Source organism: Chlorocebus sabaeus, chromosome 13, assembly GCF_047675955.1.
Source record: "Chlorocebus sabaeus isolate Y175 chromosome 13, mChlSab1.0.hap1, whole genome shotgun sequence".
NCBI lineage: Eukaryota > Metazoa > Chordata > Mammalia > Primates > Cercopithecidae > Chlorocebus > Chlorocebus sabaeus.
In genome coordinates this window covers 29062890-29080618 of record NC_132916.1, presented here as the reverse complement: position 1 = coordinate 29080618, position 17729 = coordinate 29062890, and the positions used below count along the sequence as shown (strand labels likewise).

General features: G+C 35.7%; 1 protein-coding gene and 1 non-coding gene across 8 annotated transcripts in view; one reads left to right on the top strand and one right to left on the bottom strand.

Moving 5' to 3' along the window:
- HACE1 (HECT domain and ankyrin repeat containing E3 ubiquitin protein ligase 1) overlaps positions 1 to 17729 on the top strand; it is a 127315-nt gene that overhangs the window by 72689 nt on the left and 36897 nt on the right. For all 7 annotated transcript variants that reach the window (XM_008007480.3, XM_008007482.3, XM_008007477.3 and 4 more), the window contains 5 exons: positions 6851 to 6962; positions 7058 to 7155; positions 7336 to 7423; positions 12068 to 12217; positions 12743 to 12939. In XM_008007480.3, the coding sequence (XP_008005671.3) occupies positions 6851 to 6962; positions 7058 to 7155; positions 7336 to 7423; positions 12068 to 12217; positions 12743 to 12939 (645 nt within the window). The remainder of the gene's footprint in view (positions 1 to 6850; positions 6963 to 7057; positions 7156 to 7335; positions 7424 to 12067; positions 12218 to 12742; positions 12940 to 17729) is intronic.
- On the bottom strand, positions 17209 to 17318 carry LOC119625459 (U6 spliceosomal RNA). The gene has a single exon (XR_005241655.1). It is a non-coding gene; the product is annotated as a U6 spliceosomal RNA (small nuclear RNA).

The following is a 17729-nucleotide window of genomic DNA, read 5'->3' as shown; positions in this document are numbered from 1 at the left end:
TCTTTTTATTCTATCTAATGAAATTAATTTCTAAAATTCTAATATTGTTTAGTGGAATAATTATTACACTTCAGACATTCTATTGTAAGAGGAATGATTGCATGTTACTTTAATATGAGAAGTAAGTTTTCTTCAAGAAATACTTATAGAGTGCCTATTATTTGCAGAGGTCTGTACAAAAACAACAGAACACATTGCCACATTTCCTGAAAGGAGCTTAATGAAACTCTTTAGTCCTATAAGGCTGATTGTCCTTTTGAAAAGGATTTTAGCCCCAAATACACTTGGGAAATTACATAACATATGCCCTTTGGAAATTTATAAATCACATTGGCAGCATGTTAAAAGGCTTTGAGAAGCCCTTTAGTAAAAATAGTGATTTAACTTTGTTAATCCTCCAAACTTATTTTACCTGACCACCTTTCCCCTACCAGATGTGTATCTGTTCATTCCGTATATCTCATGTTACGTGAAGCTAGCTGGAGGAAAACTTGTTTTGCTCCTTACCAGCTATGTGAACTTTGGGCACATTTCCTAACATCCTTGAGCCCTTGGTTTCTTCATCTACAAAACAGAGATAATGACAGCAGCCTCATATAACTATTGCCAAGAATAAATTGTCAAGAATGACTGTGATATATGCTCAATAAATGGTCGTTGTTTTGGAGATAGAAAACTTACTTCCTTTCTCTAAGAGGATTCTAATTCAGTCTGGCTGGGGAGATAATAAACATACGTATAAAACAGTGACTACATTACCTGGATCTTTAGGAGTTTAAGGGAGGAAGAGCTGACTGTGGCATCTGTAGTCAAGGGAAATTTCAGGAGGCAGATTTTAAGTTACGTTGAGAAAGCTTGAAAAAATATGCAGCATTTTGATGGGAGTAAACAAGGAGGGAGAACTTTCTAGCCAGCGTGTGGGCTGGAGCAGGTAGACAGAAAAGTGTATAAAACTGCAGTATTGCAGCAGAAATTTTGTGTAGATAGGAGCACGATAGAGTTCTGGAAAGGTAGATTGGTGTCATCCAATGATGAGCCTTGATTTCCGGATCAAAGAATTTTCTTGGTTTGCTAGGCTGTTAGGAGCCACTGATACCCTTGCTTTAGGAGAATGGCATAATTCCGGCAAAGTTTTAGAAAATAATTTGCCAGATATGTAGGACAGACTGTAGGCAATGGTTTGGTTAGTAGTCGTGAGATAATAAATACGATAAGTGGTTTTTAATATCTTTAGGGACACTTGTCCTTTCAAAAGTTAACCTATGAACTAATTTTTATACAATTATGCACAAGTGTATAGAGGGATCTTTTGACATCTGTTTAATAATGATAATGTGAAAGAGAAGGCAGTAATAATAACTTACATTTACTGAATGCTAATTTTAGGTCAGGTGCTGTGTATTTGCCTCCATGAATTATTTTGTTTTCTTAACCATTGCGTAAGATGGCTGCTCTTTTTTTCTAAGCTGAAGTGGTTAAGTAACTTGTTTAAGTCATTCTGCTACTAAATGGGAGAACCACAATTTAAAAGTCTGTCTCGTTCTCAAGTTCAATTTCTTTCTTTTCTTTTCTTTTTTTTTTTTTTTTGACAACAGAGTTTCACCTGCCACTTAGGCTGGAGTGTAGTTGATCTCGGCTCACTGCAACCTCTCTGCCTCCCGGGCTGAAGTGATCCTCCCAGCTCAATCTTTCAAGTAGCTGGGACTACAGGTGCATACCAGCACACTGGCTAATTTTTGTATTTTTTTCTAGAGACAGGATTTTGCCATTCTGCCCAGGCTGGCCTTGAACTCCTGAGCTCAAGTGATCCACCTGCCTTAGCCTCCCAAAGTGTTGGGATTATGGGCATGAGCCACCACTCCTGGCCAAGTTGTTTCTTGACCTACACTATATGATACTGTTCTGGGGCAAATGAGATAACAGGTGAAAGAAGGTGAGATAACAGGTAAAATCTCACTATTTTTGAGAGAGAGGGTCTTCTGTTTTTAATACAGGTTGGTGCAAAAGTAATTGTGGTTTTGGGCAATTTTAATTACTTTTAATTGCCAAGTTAAAATTGTCAAATTAATTAAAATGGCAAAAACCGCAATTACTTTTGCACCAACTTAATACTGTCTCTGATTTTTACTTTCTATTCCTTCTTCCCTTCCTGGACAGTTTAGTCAGAAAGCATCTGTATTAGGTATCCACTCTGTTGACCCAGAGAGTGGGGTGTTTGTTCCCTGACTAGGGTGAGGAGGGTGTCTACATGTGTAGTGATGGCCTAGTGTGGGGTTTTGGAGTTTGGATGTGATTAAGAAGGTGTCCGTGTAGAAGAGGGTCCCAGTGTGAGTCATGTGGGTTAGAGTGGCATAAGGAGGATTTCCATATGGGGGTGGTTGCAGCTGATCAGTGCTGTCTGATGAAGCCGCAGTGGGGTGGAGGGGATCTATGCAGTGGAGGGACCATGCCAGCTATTGGAGATTGGTAACATACCAAGGGAGTGGGGTTGCAGGTTGATCAAATAAGCAAGTATGAGAGTCTAACTTCTCGTTGTTGGAGAAAGGAGTTACAAAATGGAGGAAACTAGAAGGAACCTTCTGCTGAATTAGAGTTACCAGTTTGAATTTAGTTTTAAATCTACATAGATACATGTAGCAAACCTGGCACCTAGCTCTTGGTCTCTCAGTGCCATTCTCAATGAACCAGGGCTCCTTGGAGAAATGGCTAATTCCAGGGCTAGATCAGGGAAAGTATAAAATAAGCCTGCAACATCTTATTATGTAAGAAAGTAAGGAAGTGTTCAAAGACTGATGGGGTTATGTTAACATGACTCAGAAGACAGCTTGAATGGACTCGCACTACCAAATTTGGAAGAATTTGAACATCAAAATAAAGAATGATGCAACATAAATAGGAACCTATGAGTCTGTACTGAAAAAATTAATGAATAAATGGAAAGTTTGATGAAGGGTAGGATGATTACACAGTCTCAAATTATCTCCTGACAGAATAATTACAAAGAGAAAAAGGATGCCTTACAGGAGAGAAGCTTGACAGTGATCAAAACAGACATAGCAGTGTGCCAGCTGATAGGATGCTCTGAGGACAACATGGCATCACTTCTGTGATATTCCTGCCAAGGATACACACCTTAAATCCAATCACGAGAAATCATCAGACTAAATACAGTTAAGGGACATTCTACAGAATTAACTGGCCTGTAATCTTTAAAACTATCAAGGTTATGAAAATTAAGAAAACATTGAAGAAATGTTCCAGAGTGAAAGAGACAGGACAGGACAATTAAAGGCAGTTCATGAATCTTGTTGCAATAAAAGGACATTACTGGAAAATTGGCAAGACTTGAAGTGGGGTCTGATCGTAGTAATGTTACCAGATGAGTTAATTTCTGGTTTTGATGGTTGTTATCTAGTTATAGAGGAAACTTCCCTTGTTTGTAGGAAATAAACACCTAAGTGTTTATAGGGGACTGGACATTATATTGGCAACTTTCTCTCACAGCAGAGGGAAAAAAAAGTACTTTGTACTCTACAATACTTAGAAGTTTTCTGTAACTTGGAGATTGTCCTCCTCTAGAAAGTTAAAAAAAGCAACTACCTCTGCTGAGGGATAGACTTCTTCTTCTGTTGGTGGTTTTCCGGTGGCCAGTACTTAAAGGGAGAAACATTTTGTCTTGCTGTACAAATGCTATTAAGAGGAGCCTCTATAATCAGTCCTGTTTTGTGAATTATTTATGGAAATACAGGTATTCTAGAAAGTTTACATACAAAAATGTGCCTTTTGGTTGTGTAGGTGTTTGTATATGTGTGTGTGTTTTGATCTTACAGATATTGTGTTAGTTTTTGAAGGTAGTAGTTTGTACCTTTTAATGTTACACTTGAATTACTGCAAAGGGTCCATTTGTTTTTATTTCTGGGTTCACATTTCATAGATAAAGGATATAGTTTAATATCTTATAGTGGGCAGTAAGTTTTCTTTTAAATAGTTATTGACAGTAATTTTAACACTGCTGTGAATGACAATAAGAACAATATCTATTTATTGAGCATTCCAGGTATTGAGTATTAGAGCATTAGTATAAATGCTTTTAGTCTATTTTTATCTTTGGTAAAATGGGGACAAAAGTCCCTTTTTCTCATAGTGTTGTGAGGGTTGTATGTGGTAATGCATTGTAAAGTGCTTCAAAAAGTACCTGGCTTATAGGTGCTTAATAAATGTTTGCTAATTTATTATTATAATTATGAGTATTATAATTATAATTATGTTCTTTATTTGAATTATTTAATTTAATCCTAACAGCTCTTGAAGTAGGTGTATTCTTTTCTGTGTTTTACAGATGAGAAAACTAAAGTTCTGTGAGGATTAATAATTTCCTGAAGATAAGTCTAGTAAATGACAGAGTGAGGGATTCTCAAACCATGTTTATCTGACTTCAAAGCCCATACTTAAATAATTGCTTCTGTGTAATGTTTTTTATTTCCTCTTAAACCAAACTTTTAGAAATAGTTAGCATTAGAATTTCAAGTGCTTTATATTTCAACTTGTTAACTGAAAATGAAATATTTAATTTATATGTATAGTAATGCATATAACATGTAACACCAGTGCTTTATTAAGAATGTGGAAGACTGTTAGACGTATGGACAGAATTACACATTTAACTTTTAAAAAGTAGCATTTATCCTTTTCTTACTGAAAGCAAATATTAAAAGGCAGAAGTTCATCTCTCATCAATCATACTGTGTTTTTATTAAGAATTAATAACAAGTGATATTTGAATCTTTTAAAAAAACCTATTTAATTTAGCTCAGATGAAGAAATTTATTGGTGTCCTAAAAGCCACCTGGAAGATAACTTTTTTGTGGTGTTGGATGGTATTCATCATATTTATCTCTTGAAACTCTTAGCTTTTGTGATGGTATTGCACCACCTTGGTTCTCCTTTGACTTTTTCCGCTGTCTGCATCATTTGCTAAGCAGATTCTCAGTCATGACTTGTGATCATAAACTTCTTTATTCTTGGTGTTTGTTCTCTGTGTCTTTCATCTCTTGAACCTTATACTGTCTCCAACTTCACCTTGGTTCATGGCTTTATTTTCAGTGTCTCAGCCGCATCACTGTCCAGTATCTCTTTCTAAATCCCTAATAGTTACACCCCACTATATCTTTAAACTCACGATACGTAAAATCTTTTTACGTATTTCCACCAGCACCTTCTAGGAGTGTGGGGGTAGGTTATGGGAAAGGGCTTTTCCGCTTTAAGTTATTTCTATTAATAAGTTCTATCTTGCAGAGATCTTACCTTACTTTTTTTTTGTTTGTTTGTTTTTGTAGAGATAAGGTCTCACTTTGTCACTCAGGCTGGAGTGACAAGGTGAGCACACTACAATTATAGCTCACTGCAGCCTTGAACTCCTGGGTTCAAGGATCCTCCCACCTCAGTCTTCTGAGTAGCCAGGACTGTAGGCGCATACCACCACGCTTGGCTAATTAAAACTTTTTTTTTTGGTAGAGACAGGGTCTCACTGTTGCCCAGGCTGGTCTCAGACTCCTGGGCTCAAGCGATCCTCCTGCCTCGGCCTCCCAAAGTGCTGGGATTACAGGCATGAGCCAGCATACCCAGCCTCTTCTCTTACTTTTAATGCTTATTCAAAGGAGTAGTATCTCTCAGATTGACTTCATTGTTCCTCTTTGCTACCACGACCAGGGCTTCTATAGCTCATGCTTCATTGTTTAGAACTTGAAATATATATATATAAATAAATATAATAAATATATATAAATATAATATATATATAAAATATTGTGTTACTCTATGTTAGTCTTATCTCTTTAACTGTATTAAACAGTTTTTAGCAAGTTCATGGAGTTTTTACTGCTCTTATGTTACATGCAGTGTTGGTACATACTATGTTCTGATTAATCAAAAATTATAGATCACTTACAGTTTGCTTACCTGGCAGATGAACAAAAAGGAGAGATTTTATTTGCTATTCAAGAGATCTTATTCTTCAATTTTTATTGTGGAGAATGGGAAGGGATAACAAATTCCATTCCAGTTTCTGCATATATTCTAAAGGATAGAAATAAGAATAAAGTTAGGAGTAAGAGACTGGGAGTGGTGGCTCATGCCTGTAATCCCAGCACTTTGGGAGGCTGAGATGGGTGGATCACCTGAGGTCAGGAGTTCGAAACCGGCCCGGCCAATATGGTGAAACCCCTTCTCTACTAAAAATACAAAAATTAGCCAGGCATGGTGGTGAGTGCCTGTAATCCCAGCTACTTGGGAGGCTTAGGTAGGAGAATCACTTGAACTCAGGAGGCAGAGGTTGCAGTGAGCAGAGATCATGCCACTGCACTCCAGCCTGGGCAACAGAGTGAGACTTTGTCTCAAAACAACAACAGCAGCAGCAATAAACCAAAATAAATAAGATTAGGTGTAAGAGATTATTTTCATGAAAAATTAAACGGAACATGCAACATAATTTTTCTGGGTGTGAAAATTCCTTGTAATAAGGCTTGGATTTAAAAGAAATTGAGAATAAACATGTTCAATTACATATCTGATATTAAGTTCTGCGACATAACCAAATTTATCAAGTCTTTTGTGTTGAAAACGTAGGAATTAAAAAAAATACATTTCTCTAGGTAGCCAAGCTATTTCAGCTAAGTTCTGCCTTTTTGTGAATAGTTACTGAAATGTTAAAACACATTATTCAGTAACTCCTTATTATAAATAAAGATCTAAGGGTGATTATTTGTAGAAAAGGCATCGAACATACTAGTAAATCTGATAATTAGATAACTGATATGCTGCTAACATATTTTACTCTTATTTTTTGAGCTAGCCTTTTAAAGATCGCTGTGAATGGTTCTATGAACATCTGCATTCAGGACAGCCAGATTCAGACATGGTGCATAGGCCAGTGAATGAACACGATATCCTGCTGGTTCACAGAGGTATGCTTAACAAAGAAGCTGATATCTGTGTCAACCACAAAGTGCTTGTTATTGTGAGTTTTAATATGTAAAATTAACCAATGCTACATATTTAGATTCTATTTTTAGGAGTAGCTGTGAAGTTGTGTCAAAAGCAAATTGTGCAAAGCTAAAGCAAGGGATTGCTGTACGGTTCCATGGAGAAGAAGGCATGGTGAGTATAAAAGATGATGATGTAGAAATCACTGTATAGAAAGAAGATTGAAATGCCTTTTGAATAAAGTTTAATGTTTAGTTGATAAAGGAAGAAACTTTATATTTAAATTTTATTTAGAAAAAAATTTCCCAATATAACATATTTCTGTTGATGCTTAATTTTATTTCTTGAATTCAGGGTCAAGGTGTTGTGCGTGAATGGTTTGATATTCTGTCCAATGAGATAGTCAATCCTGATTATGCATTGTTTACCCAGTCAGCTGATGGTAAGTTGTACGGTCTAGATGACTTTTTCTGCAACTTGTCACATTTTTCACACTATTTCAGTACATTTTATTTTTGATTTCCACAGCAGACCTGTGAGCTAGTGGAAATAAGCTATCTTATTTTATAGATGAGAAAACTGAAATTCAGAGTTTTTATCTGCATTCACACAGTTAATAAGTAGTAGAATCATAAGTGGAACCTGACTCAGTCTAACATTTTTTCCTCTTAACAGTTGGTTCCCAGATGCTTATCTCAAGGACTAGTGTTGGCCCCAAGGAGGTTTCTTATCAGTCCTTTATAAAATAAAACTAAATTTGTGGCCGGGCGCGGTGGCTCAAGCCTGTAATCCCAGCACTTTGGGAGGCCGAGACGGGCGGATCACGAGGTCAGGAGATCGAGACCATCCTGGCTAACACGGTGAAACCCCATCTCTACTAAAAAATACAAAAAAAAACTAGCTGGGCGAGGTGGCGGGCGCCTGTAGTCCCAGCTACTCGGGAGGCTGAGGCAGGAGAATGGCGTAAACCCGGGAGGTGGAGCTTGCAGTGAGCTGAGATCCGGCCACTGCACTTCAGCCTGGGCGACAGAGCGAGACTCCCTCTCAAAAAAAAAAAAAGTAAAATAAAATAAAACTAAATTTGTTCAATTTAAGGATTATCCTTTAGTCTACTTTTTTTGAGTTATATTTTTCATTCAATTAAAATTAATGGTGCTTGTAGATGGCCTTAAACAAATACAAGTCCCTATTTGGAAAAATAAAAATTTGCTGACTCTATTTGAGTTTCCAAGTTTTAAAACATATTGGTTAGGAAAACCAAAGTCTAGAAATCATGATATAAAATTTCAACTCTTAATCTATTTATATATACTAACTTTATTTTCAGTCATTTTAAGAGATCAAGACCTGGCTACTATAAAGCTCTTATTTAACCATATAAAACAGATAATTAACCCTCCTTGTTGAAATGGTGCTTGTGACCTATAGAGTTGTAATTTGCTGTTGTAGACTAAATGGAAATAGTTATCATCTCATTCGTGTGAGGCATATTTGAGAGCTCTCTAACTTAATAAAGACATATTCCAAATGAAGGTGGGATTTCAGTTTTCAAATGCTTTGCACAGTCGCTCGTTTTTCCTGAAAATCTTTTCTTTCCCCAAATGTTTATATTCTTTTATCAGGAGAGAATACTTCATTAATGGTAGCTTCTGATTGCTTCCCACCAAACTAGCAGCAAATCCCTATTTGATAAGAAGGATGATTTTAAGGGAGGCATGTGGGAGCGGGCTGCAACAGAGCTAGGCTGCTGCAGGCATTCATCCCTGTGATGAGCTTCTTGGATACACTTTGAGTATTTGCAATTGCATAGGAACATGGAACTGCCCACTTTCACTTGGTAACCTTTGATTCTTTGCTCTGAGGTGAATTTGGTGTCTTTGTGAATGACAAGTTGAATGAACCCCTGAGTTTAATTATTTAGGCCTAATCTTTGAAGCTAGATCTAGCATTATATTTTAGACTGACTACTTCTCTTTATATCCTTTATTCTAAGTCTACTTAGCTTAATATCTGAAAAACAGATTTGGTGTGGAATCATTAGTTGAGGTACTTCCTTAATGTTATAGATTTGTAGCAGAGCAAATGTTGAAGTACATAGACCCATAAAGGGTTTTTTTTTTTTTTTTTTCCCCTTTGAGACAGAATCTCACTCTGTAACCCAGACTGGAGGGCAGTGGCGCGATCTTGGATCACTGCAGCCTTGACCTCCTGGGCTCAAGGAACTGTCCCACCTCAGCCTCCCGAGTAGCTGGTATAGCTAAGGTGGGAGGATCACCTGAGTTGGGAGACCAGCCATGGTGCCTGGCTAGTTTTTGTATTTTGTAATTTCTCTATTCTTTTTGTGGAGACGAGGTTTCACGATGCTGCCCAGACTGGCCTCAAACTCCTGAGCTCATGCTGTCTACCCGCCTTGGCCTCCCAAAGTGCTGGGATTACAGGTGTAAGCCACTACGTCTGGCCAAACATTTTGATTTATGTTTTTTGTAAGCCATATCGGTCTCCTCTTTGGGGTCATAGTATTAATAAATTAAAATCAAGCTGAAATATTTTCACGCTCTGAGGTTTAGTTGACAAAGATAATTACATATAGGAATCAAGAATTTCTAAATGTGGCAAATGTCTGGGTAGACCTGATATCCATAATAATTTTTTTTAAAAACTTGTTTTCTAATGAAATTAAGATGCTTACAGTAGTGAAATAGTATAGTTGTTATGAATTTGTCCTTTGGGTTTATACACGGTGAGAATCTTGACTGCTGTTCTTTTGATATGATCTTGGGGCCAGTAAACTTAATTTTCTGCACTTTCGTGTCCTCATTTAAAAATGGTGATACCTGGCTGGGCACGGTGGCTCATGCCTGTAATCCGAGCACTTTGAGAGGCCGAGGTGGGCAGATGACAAGGTCAAGAGATTGAGACCATCCTGGTCAACATGGTAAAACCCCGTCTCTAACTAAAAATACAAAAATTAACTATGCATAGTGGCATGTGCTTGTAGTCCCAGCTACTTGGTAGGGTGAGGCAGGAGAATCGCTTGAACCCAGGAGGCGGAGGTTGTAGTGAGCCAAGGTTGCGCCACTGCATTCCAGCCTGGTGACATGGCGAGACTCCATCTCAGAAAAAAAAAAAAAAAAAGATGATAACCTATGTTTTGTAATGTGGTAAGAATTCAGTTAGCTAATATGTGAAAATGCTTAGTCGGTGCCTGGCATATAGAAAGTATAAATATTATATGCTATATTATCATTACATGAAAATGATATTATTGTATAGTAGGATTTTTCTGAGAGCATGAAAATAGTTGGGGGAGTAACAGCTGTATATTTATTTTTTGAACTTAAAATTTATCATAAACTTTTAATTCTATTTAGAATTTTCAGGTTAAAAACTGTTACTCCTTTTCTGAAGATTTTCTCCCTATGTTTCCTTTTTTTTTTTTTAAAAAAAGTCTCCTTATCCTTTTTAAGTATCTAGATTTCTCAGAAAGTAATTAGAGAGGGAATTAAACACAGACCTAGGGGAGGAAAATAGAATCATCAGAAATCTTTGTAGCCCTAATCATTCATTATTTTAACAGGTGAAAAATATTTGTGATTATTCTCAGAATATTATATTTTTTGGGATTATGATTACATTTGTCTTTGAAGTCTGCCTTTATCTCACAAAGCTTTGCTTTGGCTTTTAATATCAGGTCTTGCTTCATGACAGGGAATTATTCTCCAAAGGTCCTTAACAGTGAATGATGAGACTCACATGACTTATTAATACCATAGGCTTCCAAATTTGTACCTTAATATCTAAATAAACTAGTCAGCAGTTTAACCTGGTGTCAGCACTGAGAAATCAAAGATCAATGAAACACAGAGTGAATTATTGTCAAAATGACTAAACATTTCACTTTCCAATACTTTTCTACCTTTTATTTTTCTTTGATGCTATTTCATTAGGTTTATCAGTTACTTCTTTTAGCCCAGGCATTTACAATAGTAGTATGTAGCATGAGCTCATTATGTCTTTGTTGAGTGAATGAGTGAATTTGTAATATGAATTAGTGGCCATCACAGAAAAATAGGAAAAATAGGAAAAGAAAGTTACTTAAAGTTGAGATTTTGGCATTAGGTTTTAACTTTTAACCAGTAGTATTTTGTTTTTGAGACTTTTTTTTTATGGTGGTGAAATACACATAAAATTTACCATTTATATTATTTGAAAGTGTACAATTCAGTGGCATTTAAGTACATTCAGTGTTGTGCAACCATCGGGCACTATCTGTTTTCAGAGCTTTTTCATCACCCCAAGCAGAAATTCTGTACCCATCAAGCAGTGTCTCCCATATCCCCTTTCCTCAGCCTGAGGTAACTACTAATCTACTTTACCTATCTATAAATTTGTCTATTCTAGATATTTTATAAAAGTGGATTCATATTTCATTGCACTGGATTTTCATTGTGATTGGTAACTATTGCCCTTGCCATGTTTACTTTCACCTCAGAGGTAATTGTTAGAAAGACTTGGTTACCTTGTGGACTGAGGTGATTTTCTAATCATTGTTAACAGGCATCAAGTTTGTTGACTAGGCCTGTCACTTAACAGTTGTACATTTCCAATTTTTAGTTATTCTCATAGTGTTCTACTCCTGAAGAAGCAAAAAGTACTTACTGCACTGGCACATACAGATGAATGGGATAATGTCTGTCCTAGCGAACAGCCTATTGCCATACTGCCTAGGAAACTGTGTATATGTGCTTGTGTGTGTGTGTGTGTGTGCGCGTGCGTGCGTGCGCAATCCTCTGCTGTATTATTTCCGGAGTGTCTCTGATGATCATCCAACTAATTTTAGTCAAAAGTACTCTAAAATTTTCTCTCTGCTGTAGATTACTGTGATAAATATGTGTGAATTGTCTATACTTACAGTTCTACTTACCACCTGTTATATATTCCACAAAGAACATTTTTCTGGAAGTTTGTACACAATGTCACCTTAGCTTTGCTGAAGTTGTATGTGAATTAGTTTATCTGCATTGAAGTGATCTTTCTTCTGCATATAGATTCTTAATAATATATTATTTTGTATTTATTTCAATAGGAACAACTTTTCAGCCTAATAGCAACTCTTACGTAAATCCTGATCACTTGAACTATTTTCGGTTTGCTGGGCAGATCTTGGGATTAGCATTGAACCATAGGCAGCTGGTCAATATTTACTTCACACGATCCTTCTACAAGCACATTCTTGGTATGGCTCTATTATTATTTCTGTAGACATTTATTTATATTGTTTTCCTCTCAGTTTGAGGAAAACTAGATAAGCAGTAGCATTTTGGATGAGATAATTTTTATTTTGATTGGAGACCATCTATATATGTAAGGCATTTGAGGTTTGAAGGAGGAAAAAATGACCTACCTTTTTTTTTCCAAACACTGTCAGCTAAGTTAGTTTTTTTTCAATTTTAGTGTGTGTATGTTTATGCTAAGAATACATTTCAATATGAATATACTTAAGATAATTGGCACTTTTGAAGTTTATAATAACTTCCTGAATAGCTATTTCAAGGAAAGATTACATTGTAACAATGTGAAAGAAACACAGGCTTAATTTAACAGACTTTCAAATTCAGGAATCCATTTAAAATATGCTGTGAACAGGATTATATTATATTTTGCAGTTTTGCAGAATATCTGTAGAGGGCAGTATTTTACCATTAAATAGATAAGGGAAGGCAGAAACAGACTATAACTGTTGTATGTTTGCATTTTTTAGGTATTCCTGTAAATTACCAAGATGTGGCATCCATTGATCCAGAATATGCCAAAAATTTGCAATGGATTTTAGATAATGATATAAGTGATCTGGGTCTAGAACTAACTTTTTCTGTTGAGACTGATGTGTTTGGAGCAATGGAAGAGGTGCCTTTGAAACCTGGGGGTGGGAGTATTCTTGTGACACAGAATAACAAAGTGAGTATTTCAGTTTTTACCTTAACCATTGTTTGTAACTTGGCTCTGATAGTTTGCTAGTTACTCTAAATTCTTCTGGCACTTGTAGAAAAACTACAGTATCGTAACAGATAAAACATTTAAGTTAATAAAACCATCAAATGTTAGACTTTGAATTAGAAAGGATTATTTTGATAATTGTGCTAGCTGTGCTGAGGTGGTTCCTAAAAAAGTCTAGAGCACTTCAGCTGATAGTATAAATTGGGCATATGCATTTTGAGAAATTTGATTAGAAATGTAAGCTTAAATGAAGATAATATTTACAAAAATTGCTCTTTCATGTTTTTAAAGTGTGATATTAAATAATTCTAATAGAGAAAAGAAATGCCAGTGTTTAAGCTTTCCACATACTTTTGGGATCCAGTAAGTTTGTTCGACCTTTTGATATTTTTTTGACTTTATAACTTGATTATTTATTTATTGAGACGAAGTCTCACTTTGTTGCCCAGGCTGGAGTGCAGTGGTGTGATCTCGGCTCACTGCAACCTCTGCCTCCTGGGTTCAAGCGATTCTCCTGCCTTGGCCTCCTCAGTAGCTGGGATTACGGGGGTGCACCACCAAGCCCAGATAATTTTTGTGTTTTTAGTAGAGACGGGGTTTCACCATGTTGGCCAGGCTGGTCTCAAACTCCTGACCCCAGGTGATCTGTCCGCCTCAGCCTCCCAAGGCGCTGGGATTACAGGTATGAGCCACCACGCCTGGCCTTATTTTTATTTATTATTACATCTCCTCTATACGTTTTATTTAAAAATCTTTGCTAGTGTTTTAAATTTCACTGTTCAAAGTCATAATATGACTTTAAGATCTAATGCAGTTTGATGTTTTAATATGTTATATGGGATATTTGGAGTTAGAAAATATCATATAAATTCTAGCTCCGTTGCTTACAAGTAGCAACTTCTGGTTAAACAATGCTGAACTCCCCCATCCCCTTTTTTAAGCTGAATTATAATTCCAAGACATCTTCAGAATCAATTAGCTATAAGAAACAATGTTCACTGAGCCATTTTTAAAACTATAGATTTAGTAAAATGTGGATTATTTTAAAAAGGGTTATGTTTAACGATTCTTCAAACTCAGTTTTCTGTAGAATTGGGATAATAGTACCTCTCATACAGAATTGTTATTAGCATTTTGTAAAATGAAAAACACAGCACAAAAATTAGTTGTATTGGGTAGTTTTCTATAAAAATAGGTTCTTAGTTTCAGATATATAAAGGGAATTAGAAACTTATTAGCAAGCTACATAATTTTACCTTTTGAAACTTAAGATATTATAGTATACAAAAAAAATGAGATTGAATTCTTGGAAATAAAGTCAGGAGCTGAGTTCTTTCACATTCATGCTTAGAAATTTTAAATTCTACCCTCTCATTTTACACGAAATGACACTAAGCCTAAAGAATTAGTGGCAAAACGGGCCAAAACCCAAGTCTCCTAATTTCAAGTCTAATGTTCTTCATACTGTATGCAAAATTAGTTGTGTTGAGGAAGAACTTACTTGATTTTTAATGTAAGTCATGTTAAGCTGTAGAAGATTACAATAGTAAAACACTTAAATTTTTAAACCTATATGATTTGCCAGTGAATGAAAATATTTTTAGAATCTTTTTTTAGATTCTAAACACCTTGTAGCATGTTTATTTTTTTATTTTACACTGGAGACCTACCCTCTGTTAAGGATAATGAAGTCACAGAACCTTTATTAAGCAAATGATTGTCTTTGATAAGAGAACCGTAAACATGATTCTTATCTGTGAATACTATATCTTGGTGAGATTTGTCACTCCTTTCAGTTATTTTTTTATATGACAAAGTGGAAAGATCCAGTAACAATGATATTCCAGTGCTTTGGGAGGCAGGGGGATTGCTTGAGGCCAGGAGTTCCAGACAAGCCTGGGCAACATAGTGAGACCTCGTCTCTACAAAAAATAAAAAAAATTAGCCAGGCCTAGTTTTATGTGACTACAGTCCTAACTATTCTGGAGGCAGAGGTGGGAGGATCACTTGAGCCCTGGAGCTTGAGGCTACAATGAGCCAAGATGACACCACTGCCCTCCAGCCTGAGTGACAGAGCAAGATCCTGTCTCTTAAAAAAGAAAAAAAGTGTTTGTATGAGGTGTATCTATATTTATGCTTGCATCTCCTAGCAGCACCCCCTCTTACTATGACATTATTTTTGTTTAGATTTTTAAAATATTGTTAATTTTTTTATATTTGTGTATTTTAATGAAATCTAGAAAGAAGGAAAATATTGACTAAATAAGAATAAGAATATGCTCACATTGAGGATATCCCCTTCATTGTGCATCTCACCAGAGGCGGGAATACTATTTTAATATTAAAGAGCTTGAAACTTTAGTTTCTCAGTTTAATACTTTATATATTTACATTTTGTTTAATTGCTTGTTGATTAGAGGCTAACTTTTTAAAATAATTAGGAGTGTTAATAGCAGGGTCTTGATTATTAATGTTATATATTCTGAGCTTTCATTTTTTGATATAAACATTTCTCACAATAAATTGAGCCTCTTTTTTCTAATGTTACCAGTATAGTAATTGTGTATCAAATTATTGAGGTTTCAACATATAGTGCTTATTTAATAAGCAACCTGATTCATATAAAACTCTTAAAAATCTTTAGAAACACATCACATTTTACCTTGCTTAAAATTGTTAAGATATTCGGTTTACAAAATGTTACTTTGAAATTTTCAAACCCTGTTTCTTAGAAATACTATTGATTTTTGGTTCTTTTTTTTTTTTTTTTTTTTTTGCTTATACATTCTGTTACGAACTTTTCTGTTACTTTAGAGTCAGCTTTTTACTTTATAGGTAGAAAGTTTTTTCGTCATGTTTAGAGTTCAACTTTCGTAGTTTTGAACTATTGAACCTTAAATGACTTGCTAAACTTGTTAGAGGCCCTGTGTAAACTGATCTCCACGTGGGGGAGGCACTTATTCCCAAGTTTTGTTAAAAGACTTTGGTGATTATAAAGTGAAACTAAATAAATGAAAATACCTTTAATTTAAAAAGCAATATGTTAAATAAATACAAGTAATATAGGCAGATGTATATATATATTAGTTCCACATTTGAAATATCATCTCTTAGTTAGAATATGGCCTCTTTTGCTCATATTTTGAATTCTAGTGTTTAAAATTGAAGCTATAGGGGTTTAAATGTTAGCATCACTTTTATAATATTAGTCATAAAGTTCATCCAGGCTGGGAGGAAAAAAAAGAAGATAGGAGTAAGAAGGGGCAGGATATCAGGGAATGGATGAAGTGGTATGGAAGTTGAATTACAGAGGTGAAACATTAAGTGGTCAAGTAGGAGTAAGGATGGGAAAAAGAAAATGTTCTGGGCTTACAGGAAGGCACAGAGGTGACAGAGCATGCTGTGTTTGGGAAACCACAAGTAGATCAGAGTTGTGGAGCTTAGCTTAGATTGCAAAGTAAGCAAGTAGAAAAAGATGATGTGGGGAAGGGAGAAATTGACCAAATTCTGAAAGACTTTGCATCCACAAGTAGTACTTTGAAAATTATCCTGAAGTCTGTGGAGATGATTGCAGATGTTAAAGAGGGAAGTGACATGATCAAATTTCAGTTAAAAAAAAAAAAAAAAAGAAAGAAACAACCAAACTCAGCTTTGAGTGTGAAGAATGGGTTGAAATGGGGTGGTTGGTGCTGGAGTCAGGACAACTGAGAGGAGGCTGTGGCATTTTGGTTTGGGGAAGCATGCATGAGGAATTATGTAAGGCAAGTGGCAGTGAAGATGGAGAAAATGGGATAGCTTTTAAGCTTTTGAGAATAATAGAATTTATAGAACTTGGTAATCGGGAAGATGAGAAAGAGGAAGGACTCAAGGATAACTGTCACTGTTGTGGATTGGGCCACCTAATGTCTGATACTGTTGTCATCCTACTCTTCATCAACCTCATTATCACTAGTTCTGTTTTTTAGTGATAATAATTACTACTTATTGAGTACTTTGTGTGTTTCATATATCTGAACCATGTTCTTTGTGTTTCTCATTTCCTGTAACAGCCTCTTGAGATAGCTATTTCTCTTTAGTGTGGAAACAGCCTTAATATTAAAACATTTGACATTTATTAGGTTTTTATAATGTGCTAGGCACTGTTTGATGTGCCTTATGGGTATTATACTTAACTCTGTGAGGTGGAGATACTCCTTTCTACAGGTGAGGAAACAGAAGCATATAGGAGCTAAGTAGCTTTTTCCATGCAGTCTGTAAATTTCAAGCCTGCTTGTGCAGGGGCCATCCTAGTCTTCTCTGTATAGTTCCAATATTAGCATATGTGCTGCTGAGACAAGCACTCAAGCCTGCTTGTAATACAACACTGCATTTCTTTAGAAATTAAATAACTGCCCAAGGGCATAAAACTTGTAACTGATGTTTTCTTATTTTAAATGGATGTCTGTAAGACAGTGTAACTGCTAGGCTTCTCATTTACTAAGGCAGTGAATATGAGCAAAGTAACAAATACAAATTTAGTATGTTTTGTCGATTTCATTTTAATATGGTTTTATTGCTAGTCTTATATGATTAAATTTTTAATGCTAGCTTTGCATGATTTATTTAACATACACATTTAATGCACATACAAGCACAAAATACAGACTTTTATCCATAGATTATTGACTTAAAGTGGATTCTTTATATGCATCTTTAGAAAAGTATACAGGTTGAGCATCCATAATTCAGAGTACCCCAGAGTCTGAAACTTC